Source organism: Macaca mulatta, chromosome 12 (genome assembly GCF_049350105.2).
Source record: "Macaca mulatta isolate MMU2019108-1 chromosome 12, T2T-MMU8v2.0, whole genome shotgun sequence".
Lineage (NCBI taxonomy): Eukaryota > Metazoa > Chordata > Mammalia > Primates > Cercopithecidae > Macaca > Macaca mulatta.
The window spans coordinates 96,336,300-96,352,662 of NC_133417.1; the positions used below are offsets into that span (position 1 = coordinate 96,336,300).

At 39.2% G+C, this 16,363-nt stretch overlaps 1 protein-coding gene across 6 annotated transcripts in view; it reads left to right on the top strand.

The window, feature by feature from the left end:
• The window catches only part of MYO1B (myosin IB), a 181,922-nt gene that overhangs the window by 38,326 nt on the left and 127,233 nt on the right, over positions 1-16,363 (top strand). For all 6 annotated transcript variants that reach the window (XM_028830384.2, XM_015110580.3, NM_001266816.1 and 3 more), the window contains 1 exon segment: positions 13,984-14,099. In XM_028830384.2, coding sequence (XP_028686217.1) covers positions 13,984-14,099 — 116 coding nt within the window.

Consider the following 16,363-nt stretch of genomic DNA (forward strand, 5'->3'; position numbering starts at 1 on the left):
ATCCAGACCCAACAGAGTTTACGTGGAACAAGAGCAATCTTTAATGCCACCTTTAATCCCACCTGGATGAGGTAGGGAAGGAAGGAGGAGGGATCCCAGCCCTGTTAACATGGAATGCCTAGACTTGGTTGTATGTGAGTGGTTTACCATCAGTAGTGCTCAGCTTACTCTTATCGCTGCCAGGGTAGACCATTAAGGTAAACATTGAGAACAAATTGTGTGTGCCTTCCAGAGTGTAGCTTTGGTGTTGGAAATGGAGGCACAGCTTTAGAAGCCTAGATAAAGCTGTTGAAAAACAGCAAATCATGAGGGTGAAGGGAAATGTGTCTAATTTCTGAGCACAGTCTATCTCTTGGACAGTCATTTTTGCTAATAACTTGCCAGCTTTAACTCATGCAAACTTTCCTACAACCTTTGGTGATTGGAAAATTTCTTCCTCTTAGAATTTTCTTTTTTTTTTTTTTATTATTATACTTTATGTTCTAGGGTACATGTGTACCACCTGCAGGTTTGTTACACATGTATACATGTGCCATGTTGGCATGCTGCACCCATTAACTCATCATTTACATTAGGTATATCTCCTAATGCTGTCCCTCCCCTCCACCACAACAGGCCCTGGTGTGTGATGTTCTACATTAGGTATATCTGCTAATGCTGTCCCTCCCCTCCACCACAACAGGCCCTGGTGTGTGATGTTCCCCTTCCTGTGTCCAAGTGATCTCATTGTTCAATTTCCACCTATGAGTGAGAACATGCGGTGTTTGGTTTTCTGTTCTTGCGATAGTTTGCTGAGAATGATGGTTTCCGGCTTCATCCATGTCCCTACAAAGGACATGAACTCATCCTTTTTTATGGCTGCATAGTATTCCATGGTGTATATGTGCCACATTTTCTTAATCCGGTTTATCATTGATGGGCATTTGAGTTGATTCCAAGTCTTTGCTGTTGTGAATAGTGCCTCAAAAAACATACGTGTGCGTGTGTCTTTATAGCAGCATGATCTATAATCCTTTGGGTATATACCCAGTAATGGGATGGCTGGGTCAAATGGTCCTCTTAGAATTTTCAAAGTTGACACATAGTTGTTGTTTACCAAACTTAGAGAGTTTTTTCATCATGGAGGCACTGTATAGGACTTGAAATATTTGTATAATGCTTACAGTGCATTAACTTAAATATTCTGGTTGAAGCTAAACCTAAGGTTTGATTTGTAAGAAATTAAAACCTGATGTCAGATCTTTTGGAAGCAGTATGGTGGCACTAAGAAGCAAAAACTTAATGTCTAGTCCTGGCCCTGCCACTTAGTGAGACCTGGGACAAGTTAACTCCTTGGAGACTGTTTTCTTATTGGTGGGTAAAATGATAAATGATAACAAAGGACATTTTTTATTTCCTTATTGATACCAGCTGCTGTTCTAAGCACTTTACATGTATTATTTAATTTTCACTAGAGTCCTATGTACTGTAGGTTTTTAAATTATCTTCATTTTACATATGAGGAAACTGAGGCTCATAAAGGCTGAGTAACTGTCCAAGGTCACATAGTGAGTAGGTGATGGAGCTGAAATTCACACCCAGGAAGTCCAGCTGCAGAGTCCATGCTCTTAATGATAGTCCTGCTAACTTTCCATGGTTGCTGTGAGCATCAAAGGATACTACTGATACAGAAGCCCTTTCAATTTTCAAAATAATTGGGTATGATATTGAAGAATGTGTAGGTTTGGAAAAGGCAATCTGAAAATGACCTGGACAAATAATTGAAATGATAATCAGTATTCCTGCCATGTGTTGAGCTGCTCAACAGTGCAGTGACATGAACCAGCGTGACATGGAGCAAGGACATTCATTTCTAAAGTCAAAGGTGATCATTACATGGTGCTCTCAAGTCAAAGGAAAAGTGATAGCAGCCGTGACAATGATTTTTCCGCACTGTGGAGGGTGGGAGAAGATACGGGGAGAAGATTATATTTCATCATGTTCACAGGATGGCAAGTAACTGACAGCTGCACATGGTCCTTCGCCTTTATGAGCACAAGAGAGAGGAGGAAGAGAAAGCAGTTCAGCAGAGAGGACACATGGCCAGTTAATTCTGTGGCCAGTTCAACTGTCCCCTCTACACATGCATCTGTGTCTGTTGTATATCCATAGTGCAGAAAAATTTTAATAATCCTAATTTCTAAAGAGAGGCTATTTTGTTGTTCAAATTCTGCTTTGGAAGGAGTGGAGGGTGAAATGACATGGCCTACTGGGAAAGGTGTGAGCTTTTGGCTGACAGACCTGTTTGAACCTTGGTGACTTACAGTCACTGTGACCACTGTAAGGAATAGAGGTTCTCTCACCCATAAATGGTCATCATGGTACTTATCTTGTTGAGTTGTGGTAGGGATTAAGGGACATCTTAGTCCAGTGCCTATCATGTGATGGAAGTGGAGTGCATGATAGGTGCCCCAACTGTCTGAAAAACTTGGAAATCAGAATCACTTTTCTTCAGGGTTTCAGACATTGATATATTCTTTTTTTTCTTTGAGACAGAGTCTTTCTCTGTCCCCCAGGCTGGAATGCAGTGGCACCATCTTGGCTCATTACAATCTCCGCTTGGCTCATTACAACCTCCGCCTCCTGGGTTCAAACAATTCTTCTGCCTCAGCCTCCTGAGTAGCTGGGATTACAGGCACATGCCACCACACCTGGTTGATTTTTTTGTACTTCTAGTACAAACAGTGTTTCACCATTTTGGCCAGCCTGGTCTTGTACTCCTGGCCTCAAGTGATCCGCCAGCCTCGGCCTCCCAAAGTGCTGGGATTGTAGGCGTGAGCCACCAAGCCTAGCCAAGACCCTGATATTTTCATTAGTTAGATTCTTTCTCTTCTCCCCTTCCCTGCCTACTTGTTTCCCTCTTTCTGTATTCCTTTCATAGCAGTTCCTGTGTTTCATAGCAGATTTCATTTTTGTTACATTACTACTTTCAGTTAACCATAGAAATATTATTTTAAAGATGTATTGCAAGTATTATCCCTTTAACACAGGACCATGCTGTATCTTAGTTAAGAGAGTTTTATAAAGTCTGGAGAATGGTATATATTTGGAAAATACTTGTCTCGTGATACAGTTTGTCTCAACGAAGATATGGCAGTATTGTATTATCCTGCTCTAAAATAAAGACTGCCTGAGGTGATATTTTTAGCCAGTATTTCAGCGTGGCATTGAACTCATATATAGTTCTTTAATTCATAGTCTGAAATGACTGGCTGCAGCCCAGGAACAAGAGTATAATATGATGGCAGTGTAGGCACGTCTTGGACTAGGCAGCAGAGACTGTGCCTGACAAACTTGCGGCCACCGTCGGCAGCCACGGTTTATGGGACGTCCTGGCCTCTGAATGAGTTCCTGACCCAAGGCCAGTGATTTAAGGCACAACTTAGACAAAAAGATGAGCAAGGCTAGATTCTTTCCTCAAACTTTGAATTGAGAAATACTGAAAAAAAAAAAAAAATCAATGGGATCCAGATGCTGGGGGTGACGAAGTCGAGAGGAGGACGTGGTAGGCCACAGGCAAAACAGAACGTATTAATAAGAGGCTTTGAAGTGGACAGCTGATGGAGTAGAAAGTGAGGGAGGCAGCTCACAGCAGGCATGAAAGAAACAAGGAGGGAAGCAGAGACATGGGCAGGGGCGAGGCTCGTTGATGCCAGAACTGGAGAGGAAATCTTCACAAACTTGGGTTGTGTTGGTTCATAGAACTGTCCTGGACCCATAATCACCCTCGGGTCCCAGGTTTGTTATAGCTTGGAATAGTTGTCAGTGGTTCCTACGTGAGTTCATTAACACAGGAAATGGACCTAGATGCCAAGCAGCTGAAAGAGCCTGACCAAGTCACTGTTCCCTGTCCTGTTGTCTTAGTCTTTGATGCAGAGCTTTGGGATGAAACTCTGCTTCTGCCACTGATTTAGAAACCTTGGGCAAGTTATTTAAAACCTTCTAATGTTTCCAGTTCTTTCCCCCTGTAAAATTAGGCTATTAGCATCAATTTTGTATATCTATTACATATGCATCACAAATACGTTTCTGAGGCTGGAGACATGAGATGCATATACTGAATTACATTTTTTTAAAAATATAAGGCCCAGATAGACACCTAAGTCTGTTTTTCACCTTATACTTGTAATTTTTACTTAGGCATTTTGCACAGTTTTGAACTATGTCTAAAAAACAACCAAAGCGTTTTGTAGACCATACTGTGTCTTTAAAAAAAAAAAAAAAAAGACCGAAGCCATCTGCAAGTAAACTTGGGAAATCTTACAGATGTCTAATTAAAAACACCATGGCATATGACATCTTAATGTCTTGTGATCAAATTCCCAGGGTCTGAGACCCAAGGAGGAAGTAGATTCCTCATATTGGAGTGAATAGCATGTTGTCATTTTTGAGGATTCCCACTGGTTTGTCTTGTATAGTCATTTTCTTAGTATCTTAGACTTTTAATATTAGTTCTATTAAGACATGCCTTACGTGCTCATCTGAAAACTCATCAATTTCCTGTATACAAAGACCATTTTGGGTTGGGCGCTGTGACTAACGCCTGTAATCCCAGCACTTTGTGAGTCTGAAGCGGGCCAGTTGCTTTAGTCGAGGAGTTTGAGACCAGCCTGGGCAACATGATGAAACCTCGTCTCTATCAAAAATACAAAACTTAGCCAGGAATGGTGGCGTGTACCTGTGTTCCCAGGTATTCAGGAGGCTGAGGTGGGAGGATGGCTTGAGCCTGGGAATCGGGGCTGCAGTGAGCCAGGATCACATCACTGCACTCCAACCTGGGTGACAGAGCTATATCCTGTCTCAAAACACAAAGCAAAACAAAATAGACCATTTTATAAAAGTTTTCAAGATGCTGGTATGGTAGGACTCATTAATGAATTTAGCCATGATATTAACATATTTTATATAGACTTTCAAGTCCTGATTTGGCTCTTTACAGTAGCCAATAGATTCCAACAGAGCCCAGCTAAATTTATATAATTATAATAGGTAATATTTATGGAATGCTTGCTGTGTGTCAGGTTCTGTGTTTGGTGTGTTGACACACAACCTCATTTAATCCTCAGAATTAGATGAGGGAGGAGCTAGAATGCTTCTTCTTGTAAAGATGAGGAAACTCAGGCCAGGTGCAGTGGCTCACGCCTGCAATCCCAGCAATCTGAGAGGCCACGGCAGGCGGATCACCTGAGGTCAGGAGTTCAAGACTAGCCTGGCCAACATGATGAAACCCCCTCTCTACTGAAAATACAAAAAAATTAGCTGGGCATGGTGGCGGGCACCTGTAATCCCAGCTACTCGGGTGGCTGAGGTAGGAGAATTGCTTGAACCAGGGAGGCAGAGGTTGCAGTGAGCTGAGATCGCACCATTGCACTCAAGCCTTGGCAATAAGAGTGAAACTCTGTCTCAAAAAAAAAAAAAAAAAAAAAAAAAAAGAGATGAGGAAACTGGGGACGTGGAAAAGTTAAATAATGTGCCCATGTTCACACAAAACTGAAGAATTTTGCCAGCTAATTTGGAGCCAAGGCTTACACAGTATTTCAAATACATTGAAGAATTATTATTATGATACGACCAAGGTGGAATCTGAGTAAAGAGCTTAAACACCATACTTAGGTCAGAATAATCTGCGTTCAAAATCCCATCAGTTTCGTCATCTAAGCCCCTCACCTCTACTGACTTTTCACTTCAAAACTGCTTTTGGACTCAGAATCCTAATGTGAAGTTCAAAGCCCTCTACAGTCTTTTTTTTTCCTGGCTTGTCTTTAGTAAGAATTTTTTATTTCAGTCGTAATTACTCAGGGGATGTCTTTGTTTTAGGGAAGCTGTTCCATTCTCTGTCTTTGGTATGTGTTTGGGTAGGCCTTTGTGCCTCTCCCGTGTTTTAATCTGTATTGTAGCACGTGTCAGACTTCCCTTCCTTTTTAAGGCTGAACAATGTTCCATTGTATGTATCTACATTTTCTTTATCTATTCATCTGTTGCTGGACACTTGGGTTACTTCCCCCTCTTGGGTATGGTGAATAATGCTGCTACAGACATGGGTGTGCAGATACCAGTTTGAGTCCCTGGCAAATTATACTTTAAAAAATATATATTTTGAAGAAGATAACTTAGCTTAAAAAAGAAGAAGAGGAAAGAAAGGTGGTGGCTGGGTGGCATTCAGTTATCACCTGAAACCTAACATCTTATGTCACTCTTTGGGGGAACTTTACTTTGCCCAAATCATGCCCATCCTTTTAGACCGCTCAAGCTCTCTGTCTTCTCTGGAGCTTTCTTGGACCTCTGCAGTTCATAGTGACCTTTCTTTATCTAACCCTGGAGCGCTCGTTAGACAGTAAGATAATCAGACTAATGGCTCATTTAGCCAGGAATCACATTCTGTTTCATCTGTTTTAATGTCTAGAATAGTTAACTCTTAAATTTTATGTTTTTCTATCTAAAAGACTCACTTCCTAAGTTATATTATAAACTCCCCAGGCACACAGACAGTGGGAACTTCAGTATCTTTCCTGCCATGCCCAACATGATGTTTTGCATAAAGTTAGCCCTTAATAAATGTGTTGCTTGCGTGTAAAATGGTTTGTAGCCTAAACTCACTCTATCAGTCAGTGCGATTGTGCAGCCTTGTGATGGGTTATTCTTACCTGAATCCTGGCCCATCCTGGATTTGAACTATAGGTTGGTGCAAAAGCAATTGTGATTTTTGCGTTGAAAGTCTTGGCAAAAACTGCAGTTACTTTTGCGCTAGCCCAATGCTTTAGAGGCAAAAGTAACATGACTTGGAGACTCTTGGAGATGCAGAAGATTCCTATACCTTCTTTAATATTTCTTTGGTGTTATTTTAGACTAATTCATATTAAGATATTTAAATAAATATTGCCTTTACATCGCCACGTTCCTGATTTATTTCTCTGAAGCTAAAGTGATTATGATTGAATCTTTTCTGGTGAGATCAAACATTTTCCCTGTAACTAGAAGATCTTTTCCATTCCTGTTTTGTTTATTTCTGGTGGTAGAAGGATTTCTTAGGTGGTAAAATGGGAGGCTTTTGCCTAACAGAGGAGTGCTTTGTTACACAAAGGTTGATGATGCTTTGTATGGCATTGTGCAATGCAAGTTTCCTCCATTCTTGTGTGCTTTTTACCAAAGCTTCCCAGGCCTAACGGACGGCATGGATTGTATGCTCTGATGAAAAGAGAACAGATTCTTGTCTCCTTGTCTTGATTTCACTTCTGCTAGCTAATGTGGTGGTATCACTTAACTTCTTTGTGCTCCTTTGTTATGGACATTAAGATAGATAATTTGTATCTATCTCTTGGGGATTTGGGAGTAGTTTAGTAGAAAGGTGTGTAAGTGTATATTCTGTGCCAGCTGTTCAATAGGTTGAGGATGAGTTTTTCAGGAACTCCAGAGACATGTAAACAAATAACTGAAATTCATCTTGAAGAAAATAAGGAAGCAGGTAGGTAGACAGATTGGGTGCCTAGTTAGAGCCCAGCGAACAGAAGGTTTAAAAATAGGTTTTGGGAGAATTTCATATTTCAAAAAAAACATCAAAGTACGCAATAGCAAAAATAGGTCATTATGGGATTTTCTTACATGTATTTTATGGTTAATTATAAATTTTAATATATGAGAAACAGAAACGTAAACTTTCAGGATTTAGGGCTTCTAAAGATCTCTATCTTACTGTGGGAAGAATTATGATAGAAGAAATATGAAAACTATTCTGACTTTTAAAAAAGTTTTATATACAGACTTGGAAATATTCTGACTGTTCTGTGTATGTGTGCTAATGTTTCATTTATCTGCCTTTGCGAAGAAATGTTACACATTATTGAGACTCACAGAATATTAAAGCTGTGCTAAAATATTTAACTTTTGGGTTAGATATCGCTCTAAAGTATATTGCATGTATCCTTGTCATCAAAAACAGAGTACACTCATTTTGGCTATTGATTATTACCCTGCATTCCCAATTAGTGCCATAATAAAGCAGTCAGGGCCAGCTAAGCCATGGGGCTGTTGGGTCTTACTCCAAATATTTTTATACTTTTGAATTATCTTCATCACTTCACGTATTTTCTTCTTTCTTTGTCCCTCACTACTCTACCTTTTCTATTAGTGGCCATTGTTTCTCTGCTTGCAGAGGGAGTCTTAACCTGGTATATCACATGTATGCAGACTTTGATGTGCATGTGTGTTTTTCCAAAGAGAAGAGTCATTGCTTCTGTTGGTATCTCAAAGGGGATCAACAACTAAAGAAAGGTTAAGGAGTGCTGTGTAGCACAGGTTTTTAAACTCTAAGTTTCATATCATTAATTGCTCATGAAAATCATTTAGTGGGTTAGGGCCAACAGTTTTTTTTAAATTTTGTAAGAAATATTAGAATCGAACAAAAAATATGAATGTATCACATACAGTAAAGGGTACTTTTGGTTTTGTGAGGTTTTTATCTTGTTTATGTGTGTGCACATAGACATACATACACATACCTGGTTGTGACAAAAATTTTATTTCTTATAATGAGTTGTAATCAAACATTTCAAATATACACAGCTATAGTAAGGCCCTTTTTGCCTCTTCCAATTTTCTGATGTTGCTGCAGTTTTTCTGTAATCTATTGAGACTGTGCCAAGTTTATTAGAAACGTGACTAAAATGAGAGTGAGACTAGAAGGAATTTTCTTTTGTTTCAGAATTAATTCCATAGGAGTATTTAAAGGGGAAGGTGAGGTAGAAGATGAGCCAGCAGCAGCACTAGCAGGTTATTGCAATTGAGAGTAAAACCTGGTCCTGTGAGTCTGGAAGGGAAGGGCTACAGACATTTGTTTTCAACCCTGGTTCCACATTAGTTTATGTTGGGTCTCTTTTAAAAAAGTACTGACCCCTGGCCCTTCCCTACATCATTGAAGTAGAATCTCTGAGGATTGGAGTTCTGAAAAAACTTTCTTATAGAATAAAACACGTGGCCTTTAGGTTATATTTTGACTACTCAAAGGCTTTTCTTTTGGCTTCTGAACTGTGGTCTGGAGAGTGGAGGTGGCTAGATCGAATGTCCTCCAGAAAAGACCTCTGTTTTCATGGTTATTATGCTAGGAACACTCAAGTATTATTTGATTATTTACAAGACATCTGTTTTGGAATGCTAGAGATACTTGAAATAGGAAGGTCGAGATGGTTTTGACTTAAGAATGTTTGTGCATTCTTGATTCAGTGTCTGCCCTTGAGAAATGAAGTATAGCTTTGCTGTCTGTATGTGCCAATTATAGAAAGGTAAAGCTTTTTTCTTCTCCCTTTTCCCTTTTTCTTCTCTTTCATTCTTGTTTGCTTCTCTTCCCTCCCATGTCTCTTTCCTTTCTTTTCCCTTCCTGGGTGTCAGAGGCTGGCCCCCTGAGCAGTGGCATGGAGGGAGCTTTCCATTGTCATGTTGGTGGTGGCGTGGACCTGAGGGCTTAGGGGAGCTGAGGTTCAGAAACGTGGAGGGGTGAGCCCAGAAATGGCTGGGCTGGTTACTTCATAATGAGTTGGTTTACCATCCTCTTTAGAGCGCGATGCAATAAGAAAATACCAACTGTAAATAGTATGCAGTTGTTTGTTAAAAAACAAGCATCTGATTCACAAGTCCAAATGTTAATTGATGTAAAAATGAACTGTCTGGTCACTATTGTTCTGATCCGTGAAAAGGAGATTTAATCTGGTGCTGTAGTCACCTGAATGTAGAATTTGGTAGCTACCTAAAACTAGAGTAGAATTTTAAACCCCACCCAGCAATGAGCTGCTATCAGGAGTGCCTTTCTGCGTCTCAGAGGAAGGAGAGTTGTGACTGTGAACATTTGAGTTATTCTACTGGGCTGTGTAGGAATATTTAAACTTTTGGCTAATGCACATAGAACTTCAAGGAAGAAATCCATAAACAGAAAGGTCATATATAGGACGAACCTGTTAGAAGTTCAAGATTAGAGGATAAAGAGAATATCAGAACTGTATAAAGTGGAATGGAGAGAGAAAGCATAGTTTCTTTTAGTGTTTGCTTATTTAGGTGAATAAAATTTGTCCTGCTTGACACCATTTTTAGTTTGTTGAGTCATGTAGGTATTGATGAAAAGAGTCAAACTCTAAGATATTTAAAGAGATTTATTCTATGCCAAATTTGAGTGAGCATGGCCCGTAACACAGCCCTCCTTGGGAGATCCTGAGAACATACGCCCAAGATGATTGGGACATTTTAGGCAGACATGAGACTTCAGCCTAGGAAGGTGGAACAGCTCGAAGCAGGGAAGCTTCCAGGTTATAGGTAGATTTAAATTTTTTCTAATTGGCAATTGGTTAAAAGAGTTATCAATAGAAAGGAATGTGTGGGTTACTATAAGAGGTTGTGAAGGCCAAAGTTTTATCACACAGATGAAACCTCCAGGTACCTGCCTTCAGAGACAATGGATTGTAAACATTTCTTATCAGACTTAAGGTCTGTATGGATGTTAATGCTGGAGAGGTATAATGAGGCATGTTCGACCCCCACTTCCCATCATGGCCTGAACCAATCTTTCAGGTTAAATTTTAGAATACCCTGGCTTAGGAGGAAGTCCATTCTGATGGTTGGGGGGCCTTAGAATTTTATTTTTGGTTTACATAGGTGTATCAGTTACTGTTGCCATGTAGCAAATTACCTCTCAGAAATTTAAGGCTTACACCAATAGCCATTTATTTGCTCATGATTCTCTGGGATAGCAAGTTAGCCTGAATTTATCTTTGTATATTTTCTTCTAATCTCACCTGGAATCACTCATGTGGCTTTAGGCATCTGGTGTCCTTACTGGGGCTGGATGGTTTAAGATGGCCTCACTCATGTCTAATAGTTAGCAGTCTGTAGGTCAGGATACCTTAGCTCTCCACGGGACCTCTCTGACAGGCTAGCTGAAGCTCATTCACATCATGGCTTCCAGCCACAATCATAAAAAAGGAGACACATCCTAATACACAAATGTTTCTCAGGCCTCTACTTGTGTCTCATTTGCTAACGTCCCTTTGGTTAAATCAAGTCACGGGGACAACTTCAAATTCAAGGAGTGGAGAAATAAACTGTCTTTAAAGTAACAAAGTCACATTTCAAATGGGAAGTGCATGCAGAGATGGAAAGCATTGTTCTGGCTGTTTTTACAGTCTACCAGAGTCAAATGACATTTAGGGATTTGTTCAATGGTAATGTTACCGGAAAGGAGTCCCAATCCAGACCACAAGAGAGGGTTCTTGGATCTCATGCAGGAAAGAATTCGGGGTGAGTTCATACAGTAAAGTGAAAGCAAGTTTATTTAAAAAGTAAAGGAATAAAGAATGGCTACTCCATATGCAGACCCATTTCTATGGTTATTTCTTGATTATATGCGCAACAAGGGGTGGATTATTCATGCCTCCCCTTTTCAGATCATATAGGGTACCTTCCTGACGTTGCCATGGCATTTACAAACTGTCATGGCACTGGTGGGAGTGTAGCACTGAGGACGGCCAGAGGTCGTTCTCATCACCATCTTGGTTTTGGTGGGTTTGAGCTGATTTCTTGACTGCAACCTGTTTCATCAGCGTCGTCTTTATGACCTGTATCTCATGCTGACCTCCTCCCTCACCCTGTGACTTAGAATGCATAGTCATCTGGGAATGCAGCTCAGTAGGTCCCAGCCTTATTTTACCCAGCCCCTATTCAAGATGGGGTTGCTCTGGTTCAAACACCTCTGACAGTAACACATGGCATACAGGCTGATTAAAATACTAAGCACTGAGTATATTTGGTGTTATATTTCAATGCAGGAGTAATTATATGTGTTTCAGTGGCTTGTACCCTCCAATTAGTGATGAACATACCCCATGTGATTCGATCAGTTAACAAATATTTATTTTACATCCTGGTGGACCAGACACTGTTCTAGGTGATGGTGATGCAGCTGGGGGAAAACAAACACACGTAATTCAGTATGTATAACAGTCACATGGAACAAAGAGAAACTTACAACTTATTACTATGGTTTTTGATTTTGAATTGAGGCAAGAGAGTTTGTTCTCTATGCAAGAATGCCACAGAGGAAGATTTTCATCAAGAATTTAGCCACTGTGAAGTTTGGTTTTAAAGAGCAACTCAGTAAGTGGTTTCTCTGCTAATAGCAAATCAATGTATTTTAGAAACTATTATATTCAAGAAATTACCTAAAAAGGGAGAAGGATTCAAACAGTACTTTTCTACTTAAAGAAGGCTGATTTTTTAACCAACAGATGTTCAAGAAATAACCAGTGGCTATATTTTCATATTTACCAAGGCTACTAATTCTAATGTATTAGCTAGAAGCTATTCAGACAAGTATTCAGTGTCAGGCACCTCCCTTCTGATGTTTGCTTGTGACATTGTCCTTGGGAGACATCTCCCATCTCCCAAGTGGGTTGCAGTGTGAGGACAACCAGAAAACCTTGAGAAAGTCTTGTCATTGTTTGTCAGGCCAGATTAATTGGGTCCTGGTGATAGAATGTTAGAAATAAATGTGAAAAATTACATGGGAACTGAGAGTCTCCTTTTACAACAGCAATTTTGTCCACCCTTGACAAGATTATATTCTTACAGGATGAAAGTGTGTTTATATATATATATAACCTGTTCAGCTTTCCTAGATAGGAGAAAGTCCTTCATAATTAATATCATTGTGACCCCTGTTTAAAAAAAAAAAAAAAGTCAGCATTTCTGACTTTTTTCTACATTCCTTCATTTTCTATTCTGTTTAATTTTCTAGAAAAATCTGACAGTCTGTTTGAATCCCAGTGGTGGTAATGCTGGAAAAACTTATTGCTCTAAAAATGCAACCTTTTGTGGGATGACATTGGAAAGGTGGGAAGTTGGAGGTCTTTTTTCCCCTTGTTTCTTTCTTTCCTTTATGAACCTTTTTCTTTTTAAAAGTTTTATCGCGCATCACTTTATCACTTAGTTTATCACTTTACCACTTTTGTTGGCATCTTTTTCTCCCCCTTCTATCTTTATGATGTTGAAACTGAAGGGAAAAATGGAGCTGCCAAGATAATTTACAGTTAAGTGACTTTTGCTTGCGGCATTGTCCTTGGCATTGCACAAAAGGAACTAAACCAGCACCACTGATGCTGCCAGGAATTTAGGGTCGAAGTAGAAAGGAAGAGAAATTGTGTTCTGGTTTAAAGTTCAGTGAGAGAAAGTTAGTGCATGCTAAAATATAGCATTGATCCCTTAGAAAGTACATTTAAATTTTACATTAAATGTAAATTTTACATTAAATTTAAATGTTGATGTTAAATGTATTTTCTGGAAAGTACATTTAAATTTGACACTAAAATTCTGATATTATATTATATTAGATATAATGAGATTATGTGGTTTGAATGTCCCAGAGATACTTGTAGCTCTGATACTGAATTGAATGTGATCTGAGCCCATTGTGGAAAGATTGACAGACTTGCAGAGGGCCAGTGCCAAAGGGAAGGCCCTATGAGGTGTGGGTAGGGAGGAAGAGAACCCTGGGTTACTGTTGACTGAAAAGGTGGAAAAAGATGAGAGAAGAAGGGAACTATCACTCTATCCAGAATCAGGGAGAGCATGGCTCTTGCTTACAGTTAGCAGTAGTTGGTAACAAAATCTGTGGAAAATATGACAGGGCTTTGGAGAACTCTTACCTAGAACCATAAATTAGTCCAGAGATATATTTTGAAAGGATTTTAAATATATAAATGTATGCTTTCCATTTATCAGCAAAATGAATAGACATTATTGACCATCTGTCTTCAGAGGTGCAAAGTGTTCTTAAAATGTATACAATGAATGGTGAAGCAGAACTAGTGTTGATTTTAAAAGGTCAAAACCATACGACACTAAAGCTTAAGACGTTAAAATACATTTTGTGTACTAACTAATGGGCATGTTTTGTTCTTTCTTTTGCAGACATACATTGGAAGTGTGGTTATATCTGTTAACCCATACCGGTCTTTGCCCATTTATTCACCAGAGAAAGTGGAAGAATACAGGAACAGAAATTTTTATGAACTGAGCCCTCACATGTAAGTACTGTACTAAAGCGTTAAGTGTCTCTTTTACTCCAGAGATGTGTAGTTGACAGGTGTGTGCAGCTGTCTCTTTTGAGTTTCAGAAAATGTTTTTGTCAGTTTTTTTTTTAAAAGTTCGATAAAAGTATGAAGACTTTAATTGTTATTCTTTGTTTTAAATTTTAAAAAGGCAGAATACTTCATTTGACGTCAGACACTTCTGAAATATTTGGATTCAGGATGTAAAATATTTTCTGTTCAAAATTCTGTGCAAGTAGCAGCTGCTGCTAATTATTTTTGCAAATAAAACAGGAATGTGCATTGTTTATTATTATAAAGAGCCTAAGCAGCGTTTTCATAGTCTTGTTGGGCCAAGAAAAATCCCAAGTGTTGGGTTGTGTGATGGTGTTTGGGTAAAAGGACCAAACAATACCTTCAGTTTATAATTTTTGCGGACATTGTTCACCAGATGCGTGGGATAGACCAGTGATTTCACTTACTCTGGAAAGTCACTTGTTTGATTTTTCTGAAGAAGGTCACTTGTTAGTGTAAATAATTCCTTCACAGTACCTGTAGATTCTGTTTGTCTGCTCCTTCAGAGTTCTTCGTTGGCGTGCTTAAGAGATGCCGAAATGATTCGGCCACTTCTTACCACTAGAATTTTGTTTTCTGGTCTGAATGACTGAAACATAACACTGGAAAAGTTTTCCTAGATTTGGTAGATCAGTGGTAGAACCGGGTTATTCAACCCTAGAAAGAACTTTTATTCCTCTGAATAAAAATATCTGAAAAAGTTGGAGGGAGAATGCCCAGAAGTTATCGCAAACAATACCTTAAACTTTTTATTTCTCAAGTTATGCTACATTTACTGATTCAAGACGGATACGTTCACTATTTACATTGTCATGCCCACTACTGAGTTTAAAGAAGAGGAAAGAGAAATATGCTGAGTTGGGCCAAGTCGTGTAATGAGTTGAGAACCTCAGACTTCTCCGCTTGTTGCTTAGGCAGAAACATTTCCTGCCTCCTCTCTTGTGGGCATGCAAGCATTTTACCAGAATTCATGTACTTATGATTGTCAGTTGCTACAAGTGGCCCATGGTGTCTTGCAGATGGGAGTTGGTTGATGCAGCATAACACCTTTTATGCAATAAACTGTTGAATGCAGATTTAGAATATTTGTGAACTGCTGCTGAACGTGGGCTGGGACTAATGTATGCAGAAGTGCCTTGGAGGGTGTCAAGCATTCTACAAAGCTATGTCGTTTATTATTACCACCATTGCTATTACTTTTTCGCAGTAGCGTCGTTCTCTTTCTCTCAAAACAGTTGATACGCTGAAAACAACCCCAAATTGTCATGAAATGCACATCAATACATGTGCATGTAGATATTGATGAGGAAATGTTCAGAAAATGTCTTGGCCGTGGAAAAGATTAATTGGTCATTGGCATGTTGGTAGCGGGGCATTTGAAAATGGTTAAGCTGCCAACTTGGGTCGCTTCTAGAGTTGAGACATTTTCAGTCTTTTTACCGAAAGCAGTAGTACTCAAAATGGGGCAGTTTTATCCCCCAGGGGACAGTTGACAATGTCTGGAGACATTTTCGGTTGTGAAACTAGGGGTGGGAGGGTGCTTGCTGCTAGTGGGTCAGGGATGCTGCTAAGCATCTTTCAAAGCATATGCAGCCCTTCACAGTAAAGCATTATCTGTTAACCGCGTCCACAGTGCCAAGGTTGAGAAATGCTGAATTGAAGTGAAAGAACCTGCAGAAAGTCTTCATTATGTCCTAGCAGAAAGGATTTTCTCTGTATGATTAAAGATTGGCTTTATTAATTTTGATAGAACATAAAATCTAATAATTAAGGAACATATATATACCAGTGTCCAGTTGCTTATTTTAGTTTCTCTTGATAATGCAGCATGCAGTGATATATTTGGACTGTTTGGAACTAAAGATTATTTATTATTTAAATGCATGAAAATGGTTATTAATGAATAAATCTGCTGGTATATTTTATCAGTCAAGCAAATTCTGATCATTTCGTTTTCTTCTAGAAGTAGATATTGCAAGTGATCTTGTTTCATTTTGCCTTAAGACAAATAATATCTGAAATTTGTTTTATAAAGTTATCCTGATAGTTAAACCCCTGTGATGAAATACTTTATTTGATACCTGAATATTTTAAATTCTAGTCCTTGAAGCCCCACTTCTCAAAGTATGGTGCTTGGACCAATTGTATCGGAATCTCCACAGGGGCTTTTGAAAAAATTTGGATTC